At 31.9% G+C, this 14,120-nt stretch overlaps 2 protein-coding genes and 1 pseudogene across 2 annotated transcripts in view; 2 read left to right on the forward strand and 1 right to left on the reverse strand.

The window, feature by feature from the left end:
- Nucleotides 1–14,120, reverse strand: part of LOC105423506 (pfs47 receptor-like) — a 101,385-nt gene that overhangs the window by 4,513 nt on the left and 82,752 nt on the right. The gene's annotated exons all lie outside the window — the stretch shown is intronic.
- Nucleotides 652–3,447, forward strand: LOC105423508 (odorant receptor 82a-like). Its single transcript, XM_089074038.1, has 5 exons — nt 652–1,247; nt 1,656–2,001; nt 2,248–2,475; nt 2,675–2,788; nt 3,010–3,447. The coding sequence occupies exons 1-5, from the start codon at nt 991–993 to the stop codon at nt 3,187–3,189; spliced, it is 1,125 nt and encodes a 374-aa protein (XP_088930164.1). The 5' UTR covers nt 652–990; the 3' UTR covers nt 3,190–3,447.
- Nucleotides 8,376–12,258, forward strand: LOC105423507 (4-vinylanisole receptor-like; annotated as a pseudogene).

The following is a 14,120-nucleotide window of genomic DNA, read 5'->3' on the forward strand; positions in this document are numbered from 1 at the left end:
GCAAGTGTAAGATTCAAATAAAATAGAAAATTATTTAGAAATTTTATCTTTATCGCATTATATCATTGCACAAAATTATCAGAGTTTCTTTCATTAAAATAATATAATTTGTTTGGAAAAATATTAACTGACGCAAACAACATTGTTATAGATCATGAATGCTTCGGGGTCCTACCTGTCAGTGTTACTGGCGATGCAATAAACATCATATCACCAATTTCATCCCGGTAACTTTTAATCAATAGTCGTGAAGCATGTGCAGAGGCAATATGTAAATATGTCTTCACTAGTTACACTAACACATTGTAATATTTCGTATTTTTCCAAACATATTTTATGAGATAAAAAAGTAATAGAAACATAAAATATAACATAAAGTTGCAATAAGCTGAAATATTTTAAAATCACCACGTCATACCTAAGTTTCATATGAAAAGACAAATCTTTTCTGAAGCCGATGACTAACATAGTAGAAATATATTAAACACGAAGTACATATACAGTAATTTTCTGTTATCTTCCAAACTTCAAGACGTTTTCAAGGCTCGCTGAACACGAATTGGAATCGAATGTACCGCTAGCTATATCCATGCATATCGTTGCATATTTAAAACAAGCAATTTATGACTACCATCAGCCCTCGAGGAAGAGAAAGATGACTCTACTTGTTCTTTTCTTTTTGTTAAAATCACCAGGACCTACGACAGGTGTAGCGATGGTTTGCATGCAGTACGATAAAAATATTTAATGAAGAGGTTTTTTTTCCGTAATTTTTGATCTATAATTCACGAGTAAATTTGTGCGATGACTCCTTAAGAAACGCCTAGTCTTTACGCAACAATTCTATCTGTACATCTATCGTTGAAACGTACACCGAAAATAAAATACGTAATCAAGCTCATTGTGCTCCTTTTCGTTTTGTTAAAAGTATTTGTTGTACATTTTAGTGTGTTTACATTATATAAACAATCGAAAGGAAAACAGAAAGTTATGATCCGGAAAAGCACAATTAATCGTACAATAGAAATTATGTTCACTTTATTCGGAATATGGCCACATACTTCGTGCGTTCCATTTTGTAGAATATTCTGGATTATTAGTATAATAGCGGTGCAATTTTATCATTATCGGTACCTTCTAACACATTTTCATTCCGATGATCTTTTTAATTTAATGGACTGTTTAAGTAGTTTCCTAGCGTATATGAAAGTGATGATCAAGTTTATTACGTTTTGGTTGAATCAAGGGTAAGTAATACGTTCGACATATGAGTAAAAATATATATTGCTTATAATCAAATTGAATAAAATATTTTTTTCTAAAATTTCTCTGAGTGGAAAAAAAGAAAGAGAATCTAGAATCCGTTTATTGATTTAATAAATTACATTATGTGTTTATTAATTATATTTTGAAATACATTCTAAATTATATTTTAAAATACGATTGCTTTTACTAATTATATATGTGTATTATATGTATGTATATATATATATATATATATATACGATTTTGTAATTTCATTTCATTTTAAATAAGAAAAATTTAGAAAACAGAAAAATTCAAATTTTGGAGGTAGCTATTCGGTAATATTTTAAAGACCTGAAATAAACCTTTTTATGATCAATAGGATAACCGACGAACACAATCATCCACAGAAAATTCATCAAAACTTTGGAAATGGTTTCTCAGGATTGGGATAGTTGCGCCGATAATGAGAACAACATGTATGAAACAATAGATAAGGCGAAATTATCAAGTCGCATTACCAACTCAATGATTATTCTTCACACGGTCAGCGCCGTTGCATACAGCACACGCATCATCCTGGCTAATGTCGACGTCACCGACCAATCATTCGAGCCACCCTACATTCATAAAATGCAACTTCCCTTCGACGTGAATACACAAAGAACATATCAAGCGGTTTTAATCACGCAATGTGTGTACGTCGTCATGTGCAGTTGGGCAGCTGGTGCTGTAAATGCTTTGCTTTTAACATTGGTAAGGTTAAAAAAATATATAAGTAATTGTTATAAACAATAGTTCCAATAGCAAAAAAATATTCAACATTATTTCATAGAAGTTTTTGGAAAAAGCATGTGACATTCACAAAATTGGAGCTCTGTCTCGTAAAATTTATTTCTCTCACATTTCGCGTTATATTGCTCTTTTCTAATATTCTAAGCCGTTCCACAATTGTGGTTTTTTTTTAATGTAGACCATATGTTGACAGTTTTTTATTGTCAGGTTTTACATATAGGTGGTCAAATGGATATCCTATGTTATTGGTTGACGAATTTTGCGTCTAAGAGTGGAAAAAAGCACGAATCAATCACAAAAGACAAAATCATTCAGAAACATCAGAAAATCATAAATCTTTCAGAAAACGTTGAGCATTTGTATACGTATATCGCATTGCTACAATTTGCGTCAAATACAATAATGATATGTTCATTAGGATTTCTTATCGTAAGCGTAAGCAAAAGATATTAAAATACTGCGTTTTCAATAACTGCTTTTATTACATTGAGAGTGTAATAAAAGTGCATATTAATTTTATTGTATTTTATAAATAAGTTACACAAATAGAAGAAATAATTAATGATTGCGCTATAAGCTAATAATTTTTTTTAAATAATAAAAATAAAGTTTTTTCATTTTGTTCCATTTTTAGGCAATCGGCACACCTAATGCAACAGAGCAGATAATGAGATCTCTTCTATTTTATACCATAACGAATCTCGAAGCATTTGTATTTTGCTTTGCTGGAGAATACTTAAAAAATAAGGTCAGTTATATAATGTTTACCATAAAGATAAAATAATGTGACGTGCAATTTTAAACTTTACTAAAATATTTAAAAATTATTATAAAATAAATTTATATAAAATAATAAGACGATAAACAAATATTATAAATCTTATTATAAATTTTAAAAAATGTTAAATATTAAAAATGACATATTTGTAAAACAAAATAAAAAATTTTTTATTATTTCCTTTCGCTTAGAGTAAAGCAATCGGTATCGCAGCATACAATTCTGCATGGTACAATTTGAAACCTGAGGATACTCATATTTTATCGTTTATAATATTAAGATCGCAAAAACAACTGACACTTACTGTTGGAAAAATGGCAAATCTCTCCTTAGAATATTTTGCAAGTGTAAGAATTATATATAGTGCATAAATTAATTTTACAAACTATTTATACATATATACGTACATGTGCAAATAATATTAATATATAAAATTATATGTGTTTATTATCAAAAACACATGTAATGATCGTTATAAAAAAATATTTATTTCTCTCGCTTTTAGAATTAATTAACACGTAAATTTTTTTGCACATGATTGATTTCAGACATTTTTGATGATATTATTTAAAATGCGTTTACTTACAATACATACACAAATAATTTCCTATAAATTTAATAATTAATTTTATATACATTTTTATATACAGATAGTTTTATATATTTTTATACATTTTTAATACAAATTACACTGTTATAGATCATGAATGCTTCAGGATCGTATTTATCAGTAATGTTGGCGATGCAGTGAGCGTCCGTTGATTAATATTCTCAATCAATACATGTGAAACACACATCAAATAATGTGCAAATCATTTAGAAAAAAACACAGAATACATGTTATTTTTTTCAAGTACACACACGTAGAATAATTTAAAGAGCATGATGCAGAATATAAATATTTCAAACTCTGAAACTCTGAGGTATAATGTACACATAGTTAAAGTTAGGCAAAGCAAATTCGAAGAAACTTAATATTTTCCAAATAAATATCTCTCTAGTATTGACAGTATCAAATCGTTTTGAACGACATTACGAGACATAGATATATACCACAATTTTATTTTATAATAAATTACTTATTCTTACATTACTTAACTGTCATCCACAGGTGATTTGATTAATCTTTCGCCGAATATTGTTACAGCATCGACGCACAGATATGTACACGTCCCCATAACATCACGCAATATTTTCTATTTCTCCGTTGAAGTTTCTCTACTCCCCCCTCCAGATTTTAAAATTACCCCGAGAGTCTTCAAGCCCATTCGTCATCGGGTATATATTGTCCCGCCTATGTCCGCATGTATCATTGCATATTTAAGATTAAACAATTGCGATTATGAACTGGCAGACCAGAAAGACCAGAAAGAGGGAGAAATAATCCTGCCTATTGCTTCCTCGCATCAAAGTGGGGAGAAAAAAATAACGAATGCGTTTACAGTTTACGCACAGTACGATGCAAATATTTAATGAGCAACTCCTATTGGCTATTGGCTTCGGGGTGCACCTATATGACGACCTCTTACGACCTCCCAGTCTTCACGCGGATATTTGATGATATAACATCGAAATATCGGTGACGAAATATACACATTTAGTGAAACACATTTCTTTTACATTTCTTTTCCTATATTCCTATATTTCAATTTTCTTCAATATTTTTGCACACCATATACATACGTATCTTGATATATTTGTCTGTGTATACAGCGACAGATAAGAATAAATGAAGACCCGTAACAGCACAATTAATCTTACGTTAAAAATTATATTAATTTTATTCGGTGTCTGGCCAGACGCAACGTGCGTTACGTTCTGTAGAATGTTTTGGGGCAGCACAGCAATAATCTTTATAATTCTTCAGTATCAATATCTCATGATACATTATCGTATTGACAGCATATTTGAATTGATTGATTGTATCAGTAGTTTCGTATGGTGCATAAAATTGGTCTGCAAATTCTTCTTGCTTTGGTTTAATCAGCGGTAAGCAACGCGGTACGGTGCATAATTAATAAAACACATAATACACAAATATATTTTAATAAACATGTGCTGAAATTTATTCTGTTTTCTTTTATATCGTTGATCAATTTTATCGAAACTTATTCTATTTGCCAGGTGTAAATGTACATTAATGTACATGTGCACATATTAAGACACATATATTTTTCACTAATAATACTTTTTAATAAACTTTCTTTTCTTCTTGAATTGCCATACAATTTATAAAAATAAGAAAGAAGGGGAGTAATAATTTTGACGCTCAATGATTTATAATTAAAAGATAAAGAAATTATTAAATTCATAGTATAATTTAAATTTATAATCTAAATATAGAATATTAAAAGAACTTTTAACAATCATGGCGAAAGATTGGAAGGATTGCGCTAAGAGTGACATCGAAATGCGACAGGCAGTAAACAAGGCAAAAATATCGGATCGAGTTGCTAATACGGTCGTCATTTACCAGACAGTAGCTGTGACCTTATATGGCATAGGCATTGTCTTCGGCGATGTTGATGTAACCCAAAGCAATTTGCCACACATTGTTAAAATGGAATTTCCCTTCCAAATAACCACACAACGTATGTACAGATCTATAGTAACCATAGAACTGATATATATTATCATGACCGGCTGGTGCTCGGCCTTGGTGAACGTTTTAATATTAACTTTGGTAAGTCGTGAATAATTAAATCATAAACATAAATCTATAATTATTCAAATAAAAGTAAATAAAAATGTCATTACATCTTGAAGCAAAAAGTTGATTTTGAATTTACTCTATACGTTAGATACGTTAATTTAGCGTTCAATTTGTCAAATCCTAGACTAATAAAACTATTTTTGTTGCTTATGTGCATATGTTAATACTACTGTTAATTTGAATATAAATCTCTTCATTTCCAAAGATGTCGAACTCTTTCTTTTTAGAGCTTACACGTAGGTGGTCAAATAGATATTGTATGTTGTTGGCTGGCGAAACTTATGCCTAAACCGAACATGAAGGAAAATGAATTTGTTGCTGCTACGATAAGCAAAATTATTCAAAAACATCAAAAAATCATTTACTTCTCACAACAGATTGAGAATATGTATTCATTTATCGCGTTGATATTATTTCTAGGAAATACGATAATGATTTGTTTCTTAGCATTCCTGTTCGTAACCGTAAGTGTAAAGCATATATTAAATAAAATAAATTAATTAAATAGATTAATTGAATTATTAATAAAACAGAAATAGATATTTTCTTCCGTTCTTGCATCATGTTTGTTCTGTTAATTTCTTCACATTTTGCATTGCATAAGTGCATGTGTATTGCATATGTATTGCACTGATAAACGATTTACATAATTTTGTCGAAACTGTCTACGTTACACATTTCGATATTGCAGGCGCTTGATCAGCCAGATACAACGGACAAAATATTTAGATCTCTTCCATTTTATGGTGTAACAAATATCGAGGCATTCATATTTTGTTATGCGGGGGAATATATAATAAATAAGGTTAATAAAAACAAAGTCAATAAGTATTAACAATCATCATTATAATATTCCTCTATATTATAGATTGTACTATCTATATTATAAACTTAGTGATTATACTCTGTCTTTTTCATAAAAAAAATAAAATTATTGATAAACAATATATATATATATATATATATATATATATATATATATATATATATATATATATATTAGATTCTGTAAAGTAAACTAGAAAAACGCATATTGATCAGTAAAACTCAATATTTTATTATTCAATTTATGTTTTCTTAATTAACTATTAAAAAGATTACATATAAATATAAAGAATACGTTCATTATTCTCACCTTTACAGAGCAAAGCACTTGAACTTGCTGCATATAATTCCGCTTGGTATGACTTGGAACCTAAATTTGGTCGCATGCTGTTATTTGTGATACTGAGATCACAGAAGCGAATGACGTTGACTGTCGGGAAAATGATAGATCTCTCGTTACAATGCTACGCAAGAGTAAGATTTATAAACAATATATAGAGATAATTCACGATCCAATTGTGTATAATATTAACTATAACTGAAGGGAAAGGATTCTATCGAGTTAGGTTAACTCTCTCTTAAATAAAAACATAAAAAAAGATGATAAAAAAATTTGTTTTCTCTATGGTAAAAGATTGTTATTAAAAGACTATTTAAAAAAAGATTTCTTTCTATCACTTTTATTTACTTCGATTTAAGAAAACGCTGTAAACCAGACCAATTAATAAATATTATTATATAATTATTATATATATTTTATATATATATATATATATATATATATATATATATAAAATTATAATTATATTAAATTTTGTATATATATCTTCCGGATTGATGTTTGCTTATATGATTTTTTTGATCTTAGATTAATGAATATTACATTTTCATAATGAAAGCTAGAATGTACACAACTTATCACTTTTATTAATAATATCATAACAAATTTATTGCATTCTTGTGTATTCTAGATCATGAATTCTTCAGGATCATACCTAACAATGTTATTAGCGATGCAATGAATCTCTCTTGTTATCTCTCTTTGAGTTTCAACTGGTAATCTTAAAATATGTATTCAACAATATGTACAACTCACTAGTACGACAAGCACATATTATAACACAATATATTTTTCCGAATATACATACACCGAAATAATAAGATTTATAATTAATAATAAGACAATTTACAGGATAGTATACCAAATTATTCGAACTCTAGGTTGCGGTGAGGATCCCAGTACAAAAGAAATTGCAATGATATATTTCAGATTTCCACGAATACTCCCACCTTTGGCTTCCCCTTCCTTTCCGACGCGATTCTTCGAAAACTTCTTCGCTTTTCTTTAGATCAATGCGCATGATTTTTCGACTGACTATAAAGCAGAGTGTACATTGACCTCCGTTCTGCGAGATCGTACATTTTTAAAGAAAATTGCACCATATTGCACGCACAAAACGGAAAGAAGGCCTCGTTTCCCTCCCACCCACAAAATCGCCGACGACATGCATTAAATGAGAATTTTACATACGCGAAACTATGAAAATATTTAATGAGCTGCCCCCTGCTCGGTTTGATGATAGACAAAGGTAGGGCATGTGGCAGGTGACCCTTCGGCATCCCCATCAGTTCATCCGCAGCGTCTACAGATGCACGTCTCGTGCTTTTATCGTTAACAAATCTATTCCGCAATCGTGTTCTATGTTCTGATGTTCCGCATATATTCTAATTGCAAGCGTCGTGCTGATTACATTAATACATTAGTTTAAATAATGAATTAATGACACGGCATTGAATATTCTCGTATTCTTGGCGATTAACATATTCTCCGATCATAAACCGCCATAACACACCCTTCTTCGAGTTGAAAGTTTACAATCTCGAACAAATATATCTCCCGTTTCCTTCCCGAGGGAGTAGAGATTCTCAAAGAGGAAAGGCCGCGCGCGGCCTATCCTCACTTCGGCTCCGCATCGCCGATTATGTTATAGGGTGTTCGTGTTCTTCAATTGTTCTTCAATGTCCGCCAACACGATTACCCGGTCGATCGAAATCGGACTTCGAGTCGTCGGTATCTGGCCGGGTGCGGCCTACGCGATCGCCAAACGACTCTTCTGGACCGTTACGATGATAGCCGCGCAGATTTTTCAATATCGCCACGTGGCGTTACATCTTAATTCCAAGGACATCTCGCAATTGATGGACGGACTGAGCGCGACACTGTCGTACAGTTTGTTGTTTGTCAAATTGATTGTTTTCTGGACGAAGCAACGGTATGTCGTCGCTACTCGTGATCGCCCTTCGCTTTACGACGAGTTCGTGCCGTACAAATTTAACGAACTTTCGATAATACGGAGTAATTTACACGCACTCGTAATTATTACTATATCATATCAATTAGAAAATTAATAATTATGTTTCGTTGATAAAGAAGCTTCACGAATATTTAAAAATCATCTCGACAAATTATTTTTTTTTTTTCTAATATATTAAATTTTTATAAATAATTGATTTTAATACCTCGTTATTATCCTTTCTTACCGTAATCGGTTATTATATTACGAATATCATTATCATTAATAATACCGATATCTGTTTACATCTTTTGTGAAGCCCATCTTTTGTAATCTACTCTCTTTATCATTTGTCATCTCATACAGACAAGTAGTTTTCCTAATCGTAGTCTTAGAACGGGAAGCACTTTCGCTGTCGCGGTGTTGCACGAAATCGATTCTTCCTAGAATATTCAACGACGTGTTAACGAGCATCACGACAGATTGGGAGGAATGTAGAGACAGTTTGTACAACATGAATAGTGTGGCCAACATGTCGCACCGTTTCTCTAATTTGATCATCGGTCTCCATTCAACGGCCGTGCTGTTTTATGGCATCGGCGTCGTCGCTTTGCGCAACGACGACGTCACTGATACCGCCGATCGCGAACTTTTTCTTAAAATGGAATTACCCTTCGAGAGCGGCACGTCGCCGATTTACGAGGTTGTCATGACCACACAGTTTCTGCATCAAATGACGGCCGCCACCGTGATCGGCGTGCTCAGCGCATTACTCGTTACATTGGTAAGTTGGAGCCTCGGAGGCTTTCAACCCTCGGGGGATTTTCAAGTTCCCCTGAAGACTGAGATTACTCTCGGAAATGCATCTCGGCCCACATTATCGTGATGACTGTTCATGGCAGGATTTCAATTTGTATAAGTAAAATTTATTTAAAGAAAATTTATTTCTAATACCGAATTGTTAAATCATTAAATCATCAAATTTTACGCAAAATTTATTTGCTTTCTTTCAATATTAAAAATGCTGATTATTATTCTATGTTACAAAATGATATCTTCCTGAGATTTTGGATTATTAATTAATTTAAGAATTTTGAAGAAATCCTCATTTCAACTAAAAATTAAGAAAATATTTATTACTATTGTATATTTAAATATTTTTTTTGTAGTATCAAATTTTAAGAATCTATCATATACAACAACAGATAACAAAATCCAATCCGTAGGTGCTCCATGCAGGTGGTCAGATAGACATTTTACGGGAAAAATTATTAGAAATTTTGCCAAAGGAAAAGAAACCAACTATTTCCGCGATCACGATGGGCTCGTTAATTCGAAAGCATCAAAATATCATCGTATTCACCGAGAAAATTGAAAGTCTATATTCCTATATCGCGCTAGCTCAATTCATATCAAATACTCTCGTTATATGCTGCTTAGGCTTTATCATCGTAAATGTAAGTATTTTTCATGGCTTTCATCGTGTAAATTGATAATTACATTTCTGAATTACTTCGATGAGACATATATATATCGAACACATACGTGAATCCAGTTATATAATATCTGATAATTTATAATTATAATATCTTTACAAAAATGCATACGACGGAGTGCACACAATGTGCGATAGAAAGAGAAAAAGATATGCAATCCTATATTTCAATATTTTCAATATTTTCAATATTTTCAATGTAGTCGATCGGTGGTGATCAAGGCTCCTCTATGTTGGTCAGATCTCTTTTATTTTATGTCGTCATTAATTTAGAAGCATTTATTTTTTGTTTCGCCGGCGAATATCTAAGCGTCAAGGTAAGCAATTCCAGTTCATTTTACTGTAACAATTATCTGTTCTTGCGTTCAGAATTTTTGCTCCGTTTTAATTTTCAGAGCAAACTAATTGGCGACGCAGCATATGAATCTCTTTGGTACGACTTGACTCCCAGCGAGAATCGAATCCTGCTCTTCCTGATAATGAGATCGCAAAAACAATTAACGATTACAGTCGGCAGGTTCACGAATCTTTCTCTGCAACAGTTCGCGAACGTAAGTTTCATCGTCAATTAGCATATACATTAAAATTTTGCATATCGTTATATTTAAAACGTGTAAATTAAATTTTTATTAAATAACTACAATTTTTATTTTTATGCTTATAGCAATATTATTTATCGTAGATCATTAAATCGTCAGCGTCATACGTCTCTGTACTGCATGCGTTGTAACGTTGATTAAGTTTATCAATATTAAATTATCGATATCAATGAAAATAGTGTCAATGAAAATGGTTATCCATAATATAAAATTACTCTATTTTTAATAAAATCGGTATTACTTGAAAATAAAATATTCTCTCGCTTAGCATCTTTCTACTGCAATAATATTTACGGTAATATTATTAGACACGCACACTTTACCGATAGCTCGCTGCTGAAAATATGCTGTTGCTTCCGAGAACGAGAGTAGGAAAATATTTTTCGTGAAGCTTTTTTTTTTTTTGAAGGCACGCACATCATGGGCTTTCATCCCCTAAAAGAACTTTGAAACCGTCGTCCCGCGCTAAATTGCGGAAGTTATCCCGACGCAGTGAGGGCTGGCTCTCCCTCCTTTTCATTGTGCACAACTGTGTCCCATTCTATCGCGCGATCATGCCAGATGGTCACAACGAACAGATCGCAACGCCAACGAAATTACACTAGGATTACTTAGCGCTATTTCGCGCATACAATCAGGACGCTTTCACGTGGCAGCGGGAACCAGCCTGCAGGGACAATTTTATTAGAGACGACTGTGTGCAACACGAGCTACTATAATCCTATCGTCCCTCGCGACCACTCAATTTGCAAACTTCGAGTTTACACCCGGTACGAGCAAAGAGAATTTACACCTCGCGTTATCTAACATAAAATATACAAATATATCAAGGTAATATAATATAAAATTAAGGGGCGATTTAAATTTCGCTTGCTCGTAATATATATATATATATATATATATATACATATATATAAAACTCGCTAAAAATTTATATAAAAATAGTTAATAAAAAATAAAACTGTTATAGATCATGAATGTTTCAGGATCATATTTATACTTTGATAACATTGACGTAATGAGCGTCACATCCATTTCATCAATTTTCTCAAACAATATTTATAAAGTATATGTCAGATAATGTGCAAATTATTTAGAGAAGACACACGTTATAACGCAAAACTACTTTTTTCAAGTACGGTATGGAATAATTTAAAAAGCATAGAACTAAAATATATCAAGCTCTGAAATTGAAAGGATGTAATGTACACATAGTTGAAATTAGGCAAAAAAAATTTGAAGGAATTCAATATTTTTCAAATAAATATCTCTCTAATATTGACACTGTTAAATCCTTTTCAAATGATGAATTGCGAGACATAGGTATATAACCCAATTTTATTTCGTAATAAACTACTTACTTTTTTATATTAATCATCGTGTACAGATTGATTAATTTTCGTCGAAAATTGCTACGGTATCGAAGCACAGATATGTACACGCTCTCTCGTAGCATCACGCTCAATATTTTCTGTTTCTTCGTCGAGATCTCCTTATCCTCTAGGTTATAAAAATTTCCCCGAGAGTCTCCAAGTCCATATTCGTCATTGGACGTACACTGCCCCGCCTACATATCCGCATGCATATTTAAGATAAGCAATAGCGTATTATGGTCATACCAAACTGAAGAAAGAGAAATAATCCTACCTGTTCTTTCCTTTTATCAAAATGAGAGGAGAAGCAACGACGAATGCGTTTGCAATCTACGCGCGGTACACACAAATATTTAATGCAAAACTCCTATTGGCTAGGGGGGGGGGGTTGTCCTAGGGGTGCGTCTGTATGATGACCTCTTGCGATTTCCCAGTCTTTACACGGATATTCGCAGTTATAATATCGAAATATCGCTGACGAAAAATATACATATTTAGCGAAACACATTTCTTTTTCGTTTCTTTTCTTATATTCCGTTTACTTTCACGACGGTATTCTTTTGTACTTATACATATCTTAATAGATTTGTATATACGAGCGACCATAAGAACAAATGTAAAATCATGACGCGTAACAGTACAATTAATCGCACTTTGAAATTTATACTATATTTGTTCGGCATCTGGCCAGATATGTCTTGTGCTATATTATGTAGAACATTTTGGGCCATCACAGCAATAATTTTTATAATCTGTCAGTATCGGTATCTCTCATTATATTTTCGTACTGACGATATATTTGAATTAGTGGACTGCATCAGTAGCTTTGTATGGTACTTTAAATTAATGGGCAAATTAATTTTCTTTTCGATAAATCAACGGTAAGTAACGCGGAACAGCGCATAATTAATTAATTAAATGATATAAAATATATTCCAGTAAACATGTGCTGAAATTTTTGTTATTGTCCATTAATTTTATCGAAACATATTCTATCTGTGCCTAAAATGTGTACTCTTATTCATGCACAGTGTATCAGTTCGAATTTTTTTTTTACTTTCTTTTTTTCTACATTGTCATACAATTTTTAAAAATAAGAAAGAAAGGGAAGTTAAAATTTTGACGCACAACGTTTTACGATTCAAAGATACAGAAATTATTAATTCATAGTATAATCTAGATTTATAATATAGAACATTCAACGAAGTTTTAACGATGATGACGAAAGATTGGAAGGATTGCGCTAAGAGTGACATCGAGACACGGCAGGCATTAAGCAAGGCAAAAATATCGGATCGCGTTGCCAATATCGTCATCGTTTTTCAGACAATTGCCGTGCTCTCATATGGCACTGGCATTGTCTTAGCTGATGTTGATGTCACCGATCAAACAATCAGATTGCCCCACATCCATAAAATGGATTTGCCCTTCCACATAAGTACACAACGTATGTATAGATTTATAGTAGCCTCCGAACTGATATATGTTACCATGGCTGGCTGGTGTTCGGGTTTATTAAACGTTTTATTATTAACGTTGGTAAGTTGCGAGTACAAGTAATAAACATAAATCTATAATTATTTAAAAATAAATACAAATGTCTTGGGGCAAAAAGTTGATTCTGCATTTACTCTGTCGATGCAATTTGTCATAGACTAATAAAATTACTTTTGCTCTTTACTATAACTTAAATATAAATCTTTTCACTTTCAAAGATGCTGGCCTCTTAATTTTTAGAGCTTGCACGTAGGTGGCCAAATAGATATTGTATGTTACTGGCTGACGAAATTGGTGCCTGAATCAAACATGAAAGAAATCGAGTCTGTTGACGTTACAATATACAAAATTATCCAGAAACATCAAAAAATCATTTACTTCTCAAAAAAGATTGAAAAGATATATACATTTATCGCATTAATATTATTTGTAACAAACATGATAATGATTTGTTTCTTAGGATTTTTGTTTGTAACCGTAAGTATAAAGCATATATTAAATATTAG

Source organism: Pogonomyrmex barbatus, unplaced genomic scaffold, assembly GCF_055798465.1.
Source record: "Pogonomyrmex barbatus isolate J1 unplaced genomic scaffold, ASM5579846v1 scaffold16, whole genome shotgun sequence".
Classification (NCBI taxonomy): domain Eukaryota; kingdom Metazoa; phylum Arthropoda; class Insecta; order Hymenoptera; family Formicidae; genus Pogonomyrmex; species Pogonomyrmex barbatus.